The sequence below is a fragment of the Microtus pennsylvanicus genome, chromosome 8 (genome assembly GCF_037038515.1).
Source record: "Microtus pennsylvanicus isolate mMicPen1 chromosome 8, mMicPen1.hap1, whole genome shotgun sequence".
Classification (NCBI taxonomy): Eukaryota; Metazoa; Chordata; class Mammalia; order Rodentia; family Cricetidae; genus Microtus; species Microtus pennsylvanicus.
Genome location: NC_134586.1, coordinates 25,822,509 through 25,836,511, shown reverse-complemented (window position 1 = coordinate 25,836,511; position 14,003 = coordinate 25,822,509). Strand labels below are relative to the sequence as shown.

Genomic DNA, 14,003 nt, shown 5'->3' with positions numbered 1-14,003 from the left:
TCTCTATAAAACCTAATGACTACAAATGAGAGAAAACTTAGAATACCTCTTATTCTGAGTCTAGCTTAATTCCCTTAATGTAATTGTCTCCAATTGTATTGTTCACTTGTAAACCACAGAACTTTGTTCTTGTTTGAAAAAAAAAAGCTCCATTGTGTGTGTGTGTGTGTGTATGTGTGTGTGTGTGCATGCACGAGCACATTGTAACATTTAAAAAAGTCCATTTCTCTGTTATGGGACACCTTGGTTTCTCTGTAGCTTAGCTGTCAGGAGCAGTGCTGCAGAAACATGGATGTGAGTGTCGTCTCTGGGCCATGCACTAGCACCGTGTAGGGTTTTCTTTGTCCGCATCCTCACCGGCATCTGTGGTTACTTGTCTCCTTGACAACCGCCGTTCTGACTGGCGTGAGATGGGATCCAGTGTACTTTGCTTTGCATTTCTTTGATTTTTTTCTATGCTTATTGTTTATTTGTGTTTCCTTCTCTCAGAACTGTCTGCTTACTTCATTATCACTCATTGGTTGGGTTGTTTGATTACTTGTTGTTTAATTCTTTTTTTTTTTTGGTTTTTCGAGACAGGGTTTCTCTGTGGCTTTGGAGCCTGTCCTGGAACTAGCTCTGTAGACCAGGCTGGTCTCGAACTCACAGAGATCCGCCTGCCTCTGCCTCCCGAGTGCTGGGATTAAAGGCGTGCGCCACCATCGCCCGGCTGTTGTTTAATTCTTTATATTTTCTAAATATTAATCCTCTGCCAGATGTATTGCTAGCAAAATACTTTTCTCCTGTTGTGGTTCTCCACCCAGTTAACTGTCCCCTTTCTTGTTATGGTCACTTCTTCATTACATGAGGGCCCATCGTCAACTGTTGGCCTCATTTTCTTGGCTCTTGCGTGTGTCTCCATCTTTAATTGTATTGTAATTTTTAATTTAATGGCATTTTTCTCTAACAATTCCCCTGTTTTATTTTTACAGTAAGGCATTTGATCCATTTGGAGTTGAGTTTTGTAAAGGATGAGAGACGGGCCTAGTTTTGTCCTTCTGCCTCTGGATATGCGGCGCTGGGGGTCGAATGGAACTGTCTTTTCCACAAGGTGTATTTTTGGAGTATTTCTCAAAAAACCAGGTGGCAATGGATGCATGGGTTCGGAACTCAGTTTTGTTTTCTAATTCATTCTGTGCCAGTGTTGTGCTGCTTTTGGTACTGGGGCTCTGTAATACAGCTGGAAATCAGGTCTGGGGATACCGTGAGCATTATTTCTTTGCTCAGGGCTGCATTTTCTATCTCAGGTCTTTTGTGAGAAGCAGCTATTTTGGTAGCAGAGGAGTTACTCCATGCCCACTTTGGTCAGGCTGGCAGTCGTTACAGTGTATACCTTTCTGTGTACACACGGACTTCCGTGACTAATACGGAGCATAGTTCTTCGTATCTTTAAAAAGTGGCGGGAACACCGCAGGTGACATCATAGAGTGTGCTCCCTCGGAGAGGGGTGGCTCCTGCACCACTCTTTTTCTGGTCCCTCCCCATTCATGGGAAGTGGGCAGCACATTTCAGAATGCTGTGGGAGTTTACATGGGTAAAGTGTGGGTGGAGCCAACTTTTGTCTCCCTTGGCTCTTCCTGTTTCTATAGGGTGTCACTTTGTAGCTCAGGTTGGCCTCGCGCTTATAATCGTCCTTCCTCATTCTCCCAGGTGCAGGTCGTAAAGGTATGTGTCTCTGTGATGGACTCCATCCTTTAATGGTGATGAGAGGACCGAAGGGAGGTACCCCTCAGGACTACCTGGGTTGTGCTCTGGTCTCTCTTGATTGGCATCTGGTCACTGGCCCCTTCCCGCTTCCAAGCTTCCAGAGTAGAAGCTTCTCTGGTGAGTGTGGACTTTGTCCACATGTTCAGGGGCAGAGCTGACCATGAGCCTGCAGTTAAACATTGGCTTGGTCAGTTAGAAAAGTGCCGGCCGTGCAGATGGGGTGCTGAACTGGACTGTCAACTTTCTGGAATGATTAGGGCTTTCCACAGAGACCACTCATGCCAGTGACTGCACGTTCTATCTTCCCTGAATTTTCCCATCAAACTTTGGACCCCTTAGACTGTCCAGTCTTTTCCCCTTGGCTTTCAGGGCATTTGGGTGTTTTTTTAGTGTCTAGATAGTGTGTGACTACAAACTAAACTCTGTCCCATCAACTGGACCTCTGTTCCCATTAGCTTTCAATTAACTGCCATATTTAAGATATCCAAATTGAAGAGGACACACATATGCACAAAGCTACTGCCACTGTCAAGCTAATGAACATCAGTCACCCTCACAAACTCTCTCCTGGCCTTGATAATCTCTCCTTCCTCCTGTGACCCCGCTGATGTGTCCCTGGGCAACCAGGAAGCTCTTCTCTCATTGGAATCCAGCTTTTTTTTAAATTTTATACATGAAGTGTGTATCTTTTTTTTTCTGGCTTCTTTCACTCAGAAAAATTGTTCTGCGATTCAGCCATCATCTTCTTTTCACTACTCCATTCCTTGCTCTGAAGGATTGCCTTTACAGACCGCAGAGATAGCTCAGAGGATAGAGTCCTCGCTTTGCAAGCAGGAGGACCTGTGTTTGAGCCCCCATCCTCCAAAAGGCCTGGTGGTGGATGCTGGAGAGTCTAGTATCAGGGAGGCAGGAACAGATGAATCCCTGCGGCCAGGCTAACCTATTTGATGAGTTCTAGCTCAAAGAGAGACTCCATGCCAAAAAATGTGGATGTGCGAGGAATGACACCTGAGGTGTCCTCTGGCTGCGAACACACTCAGGTACACACACATACACATGCAAACATACATGCACACATACAACTTAAACAGTTTTAAAAAACCTTAAATTTTGTTTTCTTTATATTTTTTTCTGATTACCCTCCCCTCTGACAGGGTTTCTCTAGCTTTGGAGCCTGTCCTGGAACTCACTCTGTAGACCAGGCTGGCCTTGAACTCACAGAGATCCACCTGCTTCTGCCTCCCAAGTGCTGGGATTAAGGGCATGCACCATCACCACCCAGCTTTTGTCTGATTTTGTTATCACAAAATTCAGGCTTCATAGAATGAGTTCGACAGTTTCCTTCCTTTTCAATGTTGTATAAGAAGTTTGTGTAGAACTGGTGTGGTTTCGTCCTTTAAGGGCAGCTTTGATCGTCTTTCTTCTTGAGTAATCTGCAGGAGTTGGTGCTTTTTGAGGAACTGGGCATTTACTCTATATTGCTGCAATTATCAATTTACCATTGCTGGTGAATTTTCTTACCATCTTTTTATTATTTGTAGAATTTGTGCTAATGACATGCCTCTCATTTGTTATTCTGGCAATTTTAAAGACTATTTTTGTGTTGTGTGTGCACGTGTGTACATGTGTGTGTTGCCTGTGCATGCATGTGCACATGTGTGTGTTACCCGTGCTTGCATCCGTGTAGACACATGCACACCGAGGACAACCTTTGGGGGTGGGTTCTTATTTTCCACCGGGCTGAGGCAGAGTCACTTGTTTCTGTGGCTGTTCTGCTACTCCAGGCTGGCTGGCGGAAGAGCTTCTGTTCCCGCCTCCAAACTCACTGCACCTGTGCTCTATAAAATATGGGTTCCAGGTATTGAACTTGGGTCTGCAGACTTGTGTGATTAGCCCTTTTACCCACTGAGTGGGGGCCCCAGGCCTTGTATTGGTAATTTATGCCACCTGAAAGTCTGTTGAGTTTGTTGTCTCAAGAAGCCAGATTTCGGTTGTGTTGATTTTCTCTCAGGCTTTGTTTTCTTCTTTGGCTTAGTTTGGGCTTCATTGATTTTTATTTCTCATTTATTAAGGGGGACGCTGAAGTTATTGATTTGAATTCTGTTTCCTTTTCATGATAATAGATGACTCCAGCTACTGCTTTAACAGAATCCGCAGATTTGAGTATGTTGTATTTTATTTCACTCTACTTAAGAAACTTCCTAATTTATCTTTTGATTACTTATTTGAGCCATAAATTATTTAAAAGAGTGTTACCTAATTTAAAAAACTCAAAAATGTGGGCTTCTCCAATGTCTTTCTTTAATTGATTTCTAGTTTAGTCAAGGTATACATCTGTCTGAATGATTTTCTTGCTTATTAGGATTTGCTTTGTGGACTAGTAAACATTCTATGTGTGCCAGAAAATAGCGCATACCTGACCATTGCTGCTGGAATGCTTTATAAATGTCTTATAAGTGGAGCAGAGTTACACAGTTTTCAAATATTTTACATTCTTAATGATTTTAGTTTATTTGTTCTTTTTTATTATTTATTTATTATGTATACAATATTCTTTCTGCGTGTATGCCTGAAGGCCAGAAGAGTGCACCAGACCTCATTACAGATGGTTGTGAGCCAACATGTGGTTGCTAGGAATTGAACTCAGGATCTTTGGAAGAGCAGGCAATGCTCTTAACCACTGAGCCATCTCTCCAGCCCCTGGTCCCAGTGTTTTTTTTTCTTTTTTAATATTTATTTATTCATTATGGATACAATATTCTGTGTGTATGTCTGCAGGCCAGAAGAAGGCACCAGACCTCATTACAGATGGTTGTAAGCCACCATGTGGTTGCTGGGAATTGAACTCAGGACCTTTGGAAGAGCAGACAATGCTCTTAACCACTGAGCCATCATCTCTCCAGCCCAGTTTATTTGTTCTTTAAGCAAATGAACATTTTAATTCTAACTAGGAATCTATATACTTTTCTTTGCAGTCCTGTTCATTTTGCTTCATAGATCTCAAAGCTCTTTTTTTAAAAAGTGGTTTTGAATTTAAGATATTATGTACTCTTGATGAACTGACCTCTATTATTATGAAATTATCTTTGACACCAAAAATACTCTTTGCTTTAAAATCTAATCTGTGCAATGCTAAGCTAGACATTCTTTTGAAAGTTTTTCTCTGATTTTTAAAGGATTATAGCCTGTTACAGTATTTAATATAAACAGATAAGCACTCTTTAGGCACTGTGGTGCATACCTGGAATCACAGGACTGCAATTATAAGACTCTGAGGTAGGAAGATTGGGAATTATGGGCCAGCCTGGGCTACATGCCGAGACTCTACCTCAAACCAAACCAAATAAAAATAAAGATTCCAACTTTCTTTCAATAAGTACTAACCTGAAGTATCTATTTCTGTCTTTTTACTAATAACCTTTTCATTTTTAGAAACCTCAAACATGTCTCATTTCATTTAGGCAGCGTGTTCTTGAGGCTTACTTTTTTTTTTAAAAAAAAAGTCAACCTAAAAGTCTGAGTCTTTTAGTCATTCTGTTTAGATCACTTACATTTAGTACAGCTTACCATAGTAGATTAATTCTGAATTCTTACTATTTGTTTGATATTTGTGCTATTAGCTCCTTGTTTCTCCTTCCTTCTGTCTTCTGTTATATTAATTAGATTTTTTAAAAATTATTTTACTGCTTGTATTGTTCTTTTGTTGGCTTACTGTTTATAACTCTTTCTTGTATTAGTTCAGACTTTGTAGTCTTCATCTTTACTTCATCAAATTTTATTTTCAAAGGATACTTACTCAATGGGGGAGTAAACCCAGCAGGCACCGATTCAAGCTGTGCAGTGAAGACAAAACATGGGCCATACAGTTTCCAGATTAGAGTCTTACAAACCTATGTTTTTCTCCTCAGCATTGTGCTTTTGCTACATATTTTATTTTTCTATTTGTTAGAAGTTATTTACATTGTACTTTATAATAAATCAATTTTATTTTTGAATCCTGTTATAACTCTTTGGCAATTTCATGGCTGTATAAATCTTGGTAATTTTCAGTTCCCTCAGTACATGCTCCCATTTCCTCCCTCTCCCAAAAAACCTTCTTCCCAACAAGGCCCCTCCTACTCTGACCTCTTCTGTTTGATGTTTGACCCACAGGGTTCTGTTATGGTTGTCCTCACGAGCATGAACAGGGGATTAGCTATTGGAAAATGGCTAACTTCTCTGTGACTACCGCATTGAAGAAAGTGACACTGTCTCCCCACAGCCCCCACAACCAGTACTGTCCATAGACCTTAAGGGAGGAGCGGGGCATGAGCAATGCCTTTCCTGTGCATGATGGGATGTTGACAGTCCCAATCTCTTGCAGGTCTGTGGAGCTAATCACAGCTGGGGTGAGTTCGTGACAGCAATGCTTGTGTCATGACCGAAAGACATTGTTCCTCAGTTACTCTCCTCATCCTGGGCTCTGACATTCCTTCTACTCCTCTTCTACGCTGTTCCCTGAGCCACAGGTGGTGTAGAGGTTGTTATAAATGTCCCCATCAGGGATGAGTGATTGACAGGCGTTTATTTTCAGCACTCTGACCGGTCTTGAGTCTGCATTAACCACTGTCCACTGCACAAAGACACGTCTCCGATGAAGAATGAGAGAAGTTCCAATCTATGTAGATAGAAACATAAATATTTGGAAGGCAGCTAAGTCAATTGCATCTTACTACTTTTTTAGGGAGGGAGTCAGGGGACATATTCTAAGTAGTATCCCTAGTTGGTGTTGAACTCTCTGTGTAGACCAGGTTAACCTTGAATTCAAGCATCCACCTGCCTCTGCCTCCTGAGTGTTGAAATTAAAAGCGTGCACCACCCTGTCCAGCCCAGTTGTGTTTTTGACAATGTAGTTACTCTTTCTAGAGTTCTATATTCCTTTGAGGATATATATTGTTTGTGGCATAGTCATTTCCCTCTGCCTGAGTGATATCCTTAACTTTTCTTGTAGTGTGTGTCTTGCTGGTGATGGTTTCTTTTCATGACTCAAGAAGTTTTTTTTTTTTTTAATTTTGTTCTTGAGCAAACATTTTCTGAGTGTAGAATTCCAGGTTGACAGCTTTTCTCCTTATTGCTATAACAATTTGTCTCTCTGCTTGCTTGCTTGCTTTGCTTCCAAAGATTAGTTTGATGTTTTTCTTCTTTTTGTTCTTCTGTATTTATGTGTCGTTTCCCTCTCTGGTTATGGTTAAAATTTTCCTGCTGAAAAACAGGGGCATTTAAGTAACAGGATTGTGATGTGCCTTGGTTTAAGTTTCTTTACATTTCTTTTGTTAGGTGGGACTGGAGTTGTCCCCAGTGACAAGGAACACATGCAGTATCCAGTATCAGGAGGGTTTCAATGCCTATGTATGGTCAGTGGGGTTAGGCACTGTACGAGCCTTGTTATCTTTAGTCTTTTGAAATGTTCTTTTTAGTGTAGGGCCATACCACCTGAATGTGCCCAACCTCAGTCATACTATGCCCAGTCTCAGCCATACCACCCCAAATGTGCCCAATCTCAGCTGAACCACCCTGAGTGTGCCCAACCTCAGCATACTATGCAGAGTGTGCCCAACCTCAGCCATACCACCCCAAGTGTGCCCAGTCTCATACCACCCTGAGTGTGCACAATCTCAGCCATACCACTCTTGTAATAAGGAGGCTGCTAGTTAGTTCCCAGCCACTTAGCCCCAAAATAATCACACAAAAATTGTATTATTTAAATCACTGCTTGGCCCATTAGCTTCTTATTGCCTAACTCTTACATCTTAATTTAACCCACTTCAGTAATCTGTGCATCACCACAAGGTTGTGGTCTACCAGCAAAGTTTCAGCATGTCTGTCTCTAGCGGTGGCTTTATGGCTTCTCCTTTACTCTGTCCTTTCTCCCAGCATTCACTTTAGTTTTCCCTACCTAGCTCTTTCTGCTCTGCTCTGCTATAGGCTCAAAGCAGTCCTTTATTAACCAATGGTATTCATAGCATGCATAGGGGAATCCCATATCACCTCCCCTTTTCTGTTTAAATAAAAAAGGAAGGTTTAACTTTAACATAGTAAAATTACATATAATACCAAACAGGTATCAGGCAAGAATTACAGTTACAATATTTACATCTACTTTATCTTTTATCATAACTAAGGAAAACTATAACTATAAATTCTTCAACTCTATCAAAGATCTCAGAAGGATATAATATTATCTAAGTAAACAGGAAGTACATTGTAAGCTAATTCCAAAACTCTAGAATTGACAGAGGCATCTTGCTGTCTGGACAGTCACCCAAAGTTCTTCTGTACTGTTGGAGCATCCATCTTCAGCCTACAGGTTCATAGTACCTAGCAGACTTTTCCACAAAGCAAAAAATTTCAAAGACAGTTCTGCCTATATTGGCATTGTGTAGTTACTTTCTTCCGTGTCCTGCAGAATGTCTGGCAGACTCTTTCATGAAGCAGGAACCCCAAAGGACAGTCTGACCTTTAGGCAAGGTCAGCAGTCATTTCTCTGTGGGTCCTGCATGTTAAGTTCATCAAGCAGTCCAGATAAGAGCTGTTTCTTGTCTAAATGGCTAGCAAACTCCATATGAAGACCCTTCAGGGCTCATCTTCCTCTTGAAGTTATTGGTGCTGCCAGGAGCAGATACGTCTCATTGTCATGAAAAGTCCTAAGTTATTAAAACATTATAAATGCCATATTCTGAAGGTCTTTGAAAAATTTGAAGAATACCTATCCGTCTGAAATATATCTCTGTACATCTAGAAAATTTAACTAACATGACTACAAGCTTGACTATGATAGATTATTATCTATTAACTTATATTTCTTAATTATACATTACATTTTTAAATGAGCTACACAAACACAATACCTTAATCAAGAGCAGAACTGTATATGCACAGTATAACAAAATTGTCCTTAAATTTGTATCAAGAAACCAAGATCCATACCAATGCAAATATCTATAGAATATCCTCCTTTAAATGTAAACAAACATTTATAAACAATATTTGGGAATTTGGGCATAGTTCTCTAGACTACTTCCTGCTGATTGGCGATGGTGTTAATCAGGTCTTTCATGGTGTATCCTGTGTGCTAGTTTCATCTCAGTCAGCAGTTGGGTGAAGTAATTTTTTGGGGGTGTTCATGGAAACTTTTCAGAGGGTCTTGGTCCATCAAATCATATTAGTCTGGAAGCAATCCACAGGTTCTCATCCTCTGTGGAAGCAAAAGCACAACATCTTTTCCAAAGCAACATATTCTTAGACCCAAATTCTGAAGTCAAGATACCTTTATAATATACATGCTGATTTAGCTTAGCAGCCCATACAATGAAACGTTTCTCTGTACTTAGCTTCTACATAGTCAAAAATTCAAAGAAAACACAATAATATACACAACCCAGACTCTCTGTGAGTTTTCCATCTTTATGTGGCTTATTTTTCTTTATTCCTTTTAATCTATGACTGTTTGTACTCTGTCTCTTTAAAGACATTTTTAAAAAAAAAATGATTTATTTCTTTTCCAGCTCTCTATACACCTTTTCTTCTCTCTCCCAAGTCTATGTACAATTATCCAATACTGTGACTCATTTAGAGGTCTTTTTTAAAATCTAGATTTGTCTTTATTGCATATTTGTAATTATTTTCTGACTAGAGTGCTTCTTAAAATGCTAAGTGCGTAAGAATCTAAGCTGCAGCATTGCTAGAGTATTTATGGTACTTCCTGCTTGCTCCACACAGTCCAACATGGCACATGAAATCCATTCACAGCCGCTGAGTTGCACATACGGCCCCATAGTGGGTCTATGTCAAGCCATTAAGTAGCTTGTAACACACTGCTTACAAACCCTATTTAAATGCTTAGTCTCCTGAAAGAGTCAGAGGTCATGACCCAGAAAACTGGCATTTCAAAGACCTGTGGCTTTTTTTCTGCTACTGCTGAGTCAGGAAAACCTCTCTTAAAGGAGCTGCAGCATGCCACCAGCAAACAAAGCCCATTTGGAAAAAAAAATGAGGCTAAACTTGTTTTTTGTGTGTGTGTCTAGAATTCCTTTGCAAGCCCTCTCAGGTTTTAAGTAGATTTCAGTTGGCCACATGGGTACCAATCTGTTGTTGGGAGGACACTTATTTGTCCTGACTGCCCAGAACTGAAATAACGACACAGAAATTATATTATTTAAATCACTGTTTGGCCCATTAGTTCTAGCTTCTTATTGGCTAACTCTTACATCTTAATTTAACCCATATGTATTAATCTGTGCATCACCACGGGGTCTTGGTCTACCAGCAAAGTTTCAGCACATCTGTCTCTGGTGGTGGCTCCATGGCTTCCCCTTTACTCTGCCCTTCTACCTTCCAGCATTCACTTTAGTTTTCCCCACCTAGTTCTCTCTGCCCTGCTCTGCTATAGGCTCAAAGCAGTCCTTTATTAACCAATAGTACTCACAACATACAGAGGGAAATCCCACAACACACCCTGAGTGTGCCCAATCTCAGCCACGCCATCCTGAGTGTGCCCAATCTCAGCCACACTACCCTGAGTGTGCTCAATCACAGCCACACTACCCCGAGTGTGCCCAATCTCAGCCATACCATTCTGAGTGTGCCCAATCTCATTTGAATAGTTCCTTCTTTCCCCTCAGGTTGTTTCCTCTCTCCTGGCTCAAGTGGAAGGTTCTAGGGCTTCTGCTCATGTGGGCCTCCCTTTCCTGGTTGCTCTCTACTGTGAATCTTCCTGACAACTTTGTCAGTAGGTAGAGATCCATGCAGAGAAAATACTTGAGTACAGCCTGAACTATCCAGCAAGATCTTGTCTCAAAACTCAAATCTTTAATAAAAAGTCTGAAATTAGTATAATAATGTCTTTGAGAAGAGTTCAGAATTGTAGTCTGTGTGAGGCTTCTGGGTATTTGTCATTCAGTGGTCCCCCCGCCATTTCCACAAAGATGTGTGATAAGGCAGTAGCTGATGCGCAGTGGGGAGTAAACCCAGGAGGCACTGATTCAAGCTGTACAGTGATGACAAAGCTTGGGACATACACCTTCCAGGTAACTTGGTGCCCCTAGATCCCCGCTGTGGTTACAGATAACATAGAGTCATCCTCAGTTTTATGCTTTCTGTCTCTGGGGTTCTGACCAGCAGTGTGGGGTGGTACTGAGAGGAGATGGATGTGGACTTTGAAGAGAAGAGTGCCAGGTAACAGGCATCCTATTTTCTACCCACAGGTGCCTTCTTTATCCCCTACCTCATCTTCCTTTTTACCTGTGGCATTCCTGTCTTCTTCCTGGAGACAGCCCTTGGCCAGTATACCAACCAGGGAGGCATCACGGCTTGGAGGAAGATCTGTCCCATCTTCGAGGGTGAGTAACTCTGTGTCCCATTCCATGGGCATAAACTGGTGCTTATAATCCATAGCCCTTGTTTAGGATGTCTGAGTGATGAACAGCAGTCCAGAGATTAAAACAGGACCCGAGTCTCCATATTAACCTGCATTTTATCTGTGAGCTGTAGACTGAGGTAGTTATGTAGCCCATCAGATAGAACAGGGATAATGGATGCACGAGGCAAAGGCTTTGGATTAAATGAGTGAACGAGTGGAGTGCAATGCTATTTTATTGTATGTGTTTTAAATATGCAACAATGATTTATTTTTAATAGGACATACTTAATCAGAAAACATTTTAAAAGAGAATTTCTTTTAAAAAATTTATTTTTATTTTTTATATTGATGTTTTGCCTGCATATATGTCTGTGTGAGGGTGTTAGATTCCTTGGAATTGGAGTTACAGACAGTTGTGAGCTGCCATGTAGGTGCTGGGAATTGAACTCAGGTCCTCCGGGAGAGCAGTCAGTGCTCCTAACTGCTGAGCCATCTCTCCAGCCCCTTAAAGGGAAATTTTAAACGAGAAGAGTATTTCATCAATTAGTCTACCACTTTGACATAATGACTTGAAATTTTAGACTGCTTCATCTCTGTTTACTTGGCTAACTCCTTTCTGCTTTGAAATGATGTTTTTAGAGACAAACCCCTGGAGCAGGATCCCTAGATCAAACCGATTCTCATTAGGTTGTCCTGTAGCAGTGTTAACTGGCTGACAATGTCAAAAGACATGAGCAGATCTTTCCTCCATTTCCTGTGGTGTTCAGGATTGAACCCAGGGCTTTGTACATGTGCTATCACCGAACGATACCCATAGCCCTGTAGAATATTCTGATATATAGACAGATAGAAAGACCATTGAATTACAACATTTGTAAAAACAAACCAACAAAACTTCACCAAGAAGTCCTGCATGGGGCAAACTTCTGTAATGCTAGCACCCAGGAAGCTGAGGCAGGAGATTGAGAGTACAAGAATAATCTGGACTGTATAGCAAGTTTGAGGGCCCCTTTTACTATATGAGACCCCATCTCTAAAAACAGCACCACGGTTGTAGCTACAGAATACAGGTACTTTACTGTGTTATTTTACACCCTGTGGCTATTTGAGATGATAACTATTTTAAAGGTTGTTCACCCAGTGTTTGTATTTTCCCGTGTGAACTGCCTGTCTCTACTCTTGTGGTTTTGTGCTGTGTGCTTGGTATGTGCCTCTGTGTGTGTGTGTGAAGGTCAGAGGTCAACCTCAGGTGTTCTTCCTCAGGCACTGTCCAGTATTTTATTTTATTTTTTTGAGACTGAGTCTTTCCCTGGCCTGGAACTTTCCAAACAGGCCAGTCTGGCTGGCCAGGGAGTCCTGAAGATCTGCCTGTCTGTGTCTCCCTGGATCTGGGATCAGAAGCTCATGCCACCACATCTGGCTTTTTCTTTTTAAATGTGGGTTCTGGGGATCAAATTCAGGTCCTCATGCTGGCAAGGCAAGCATTGTCTTCAGCCGTGCACTCATATTTTTATTTTGGAAACAAGTCAGATTAATTCTGGGGAAATGAACTATTGTCATGGTAAAGTTAGTTTTTTTAAATTTTTATTTATTTTTTTTGAGACAGGGCCTCACTAGGTAGACCATGCTGTCTTTGAACTTGTTTTTCTTCAACTGCCTCTGCCTCTTGAGTGCTGAGATTACAGGCATGTGCCACTCTGCCTAGCTCCAGTCTTATGTATTTAAAAGGTATCCCAGAGCCTGAAAAATATCAAAGTTCAGGCTTAGTAGCCGAAGACAAAAGTGCTGAACCAACCCAGGAGACCCATTGGACCTTAGAAACTCTATTCCTTTGGCCAGGAGGCTAGGCTTATCATTTCTTGCTATGGGCCCTGATCATGGCATGCAAGTCCCTTCCTGCACAGGGGTGGGTGGTATGTGAGAATGTTTGCACTATCCTGGCCCAAAGCTTCAGTCCCCTCTCCAGGCATCGGCTATGCCTCACAGATAATCGTCAGTCTTCTCAATGTCTACTACATCGTCGTCCTGGCCTGGGCCCTCTTCTACCTCTTCAGCAGCTTCACCACCGACCTCCCCTGGGGAAGTTGCAATCATGAGTGGAATACAGGTAAGATCATTGCTGAATAGCCTGCTTCCTTCTCCTGCTTGGCTACGTCAACCAGGAGTGAGGTCACCACTGTATCCCAGTCAGTCAACCTCTAGTTCATATTTTGGACTCAGATCCGCTCCAATAGATTATGATGAACTTCTGCCAATCGAGAGTATTGTCAGTGGCAGACAAAGGTCTGATGTAAGGCCCTGGCTTCCCATCCAACACTCCCCTTCAATGTGAGATTTCACCAGCCTCACAAGCAAAATGTCATGGACTTTAAAAAACTTGATATATTCTATTTTTGTACTACGTAAATAAAACCGACGTCCTTTTCTGTGTTCAGTCACTTATTGGCTTCTGTCTGAAATATGCCCTGTTTGATATGTCAACGTATGTATTTGGTTTTCATATCTGGAACAATTTTAAGTCTTTCAAACTTATAATTTGTCTGTGCTCAATTCAGCAATGAGCTGTTCTGTCCATTATCAAGAAAATTTGTAATAGCAATTAACTTCTATGTTTGTAAGACCATGTGAGCAGCCTAGATCAAGAGAACTGATTTTTTTTTTCATGTGTGTGTGGGGGGGGTGGTTGAGACAGGGTTTCTCTATAGCTTTGAAGCCTGTCTTGGAACTAGCTCTTGTAGAACAGGCTGGCCTCGAACTCACAGAGATTTGCCTGCCTCTGCCTTCCAAGTGCTGGTATTAAAGGCGTGTGCCACCACCACCCGGCGAGCACTGATGTATTGAGAGCTGTGACGACAGCAAA

General features: G+C 41.6%; 1 protein-coding gene across 1 annotated transcript in view; it reads left to right on the top strand.

Moving 5' to 3' along the window:
• Positions 1-14,003, top strand: part of Slc6a13 (solute carrier family 6 member 13) — a 38,212-nt gene that overhangs the window by 8,955 nt on the left and 15,254 nt on the right. Inside the window, exons 3-4 of the mRNA XM_075982885.1 lie at positions 10,989-11,123; positions 13,110-13,250. Of these exons, the coding sequence (XP_075839000.1) occupies positions 10,989-11,123; positions 13,110-13,250 (276 nt within the window). The remainder of the gene's footprint in view (positions 1-10,988; positions 11,124-13,109; positions 13,251-14,003) is intronic.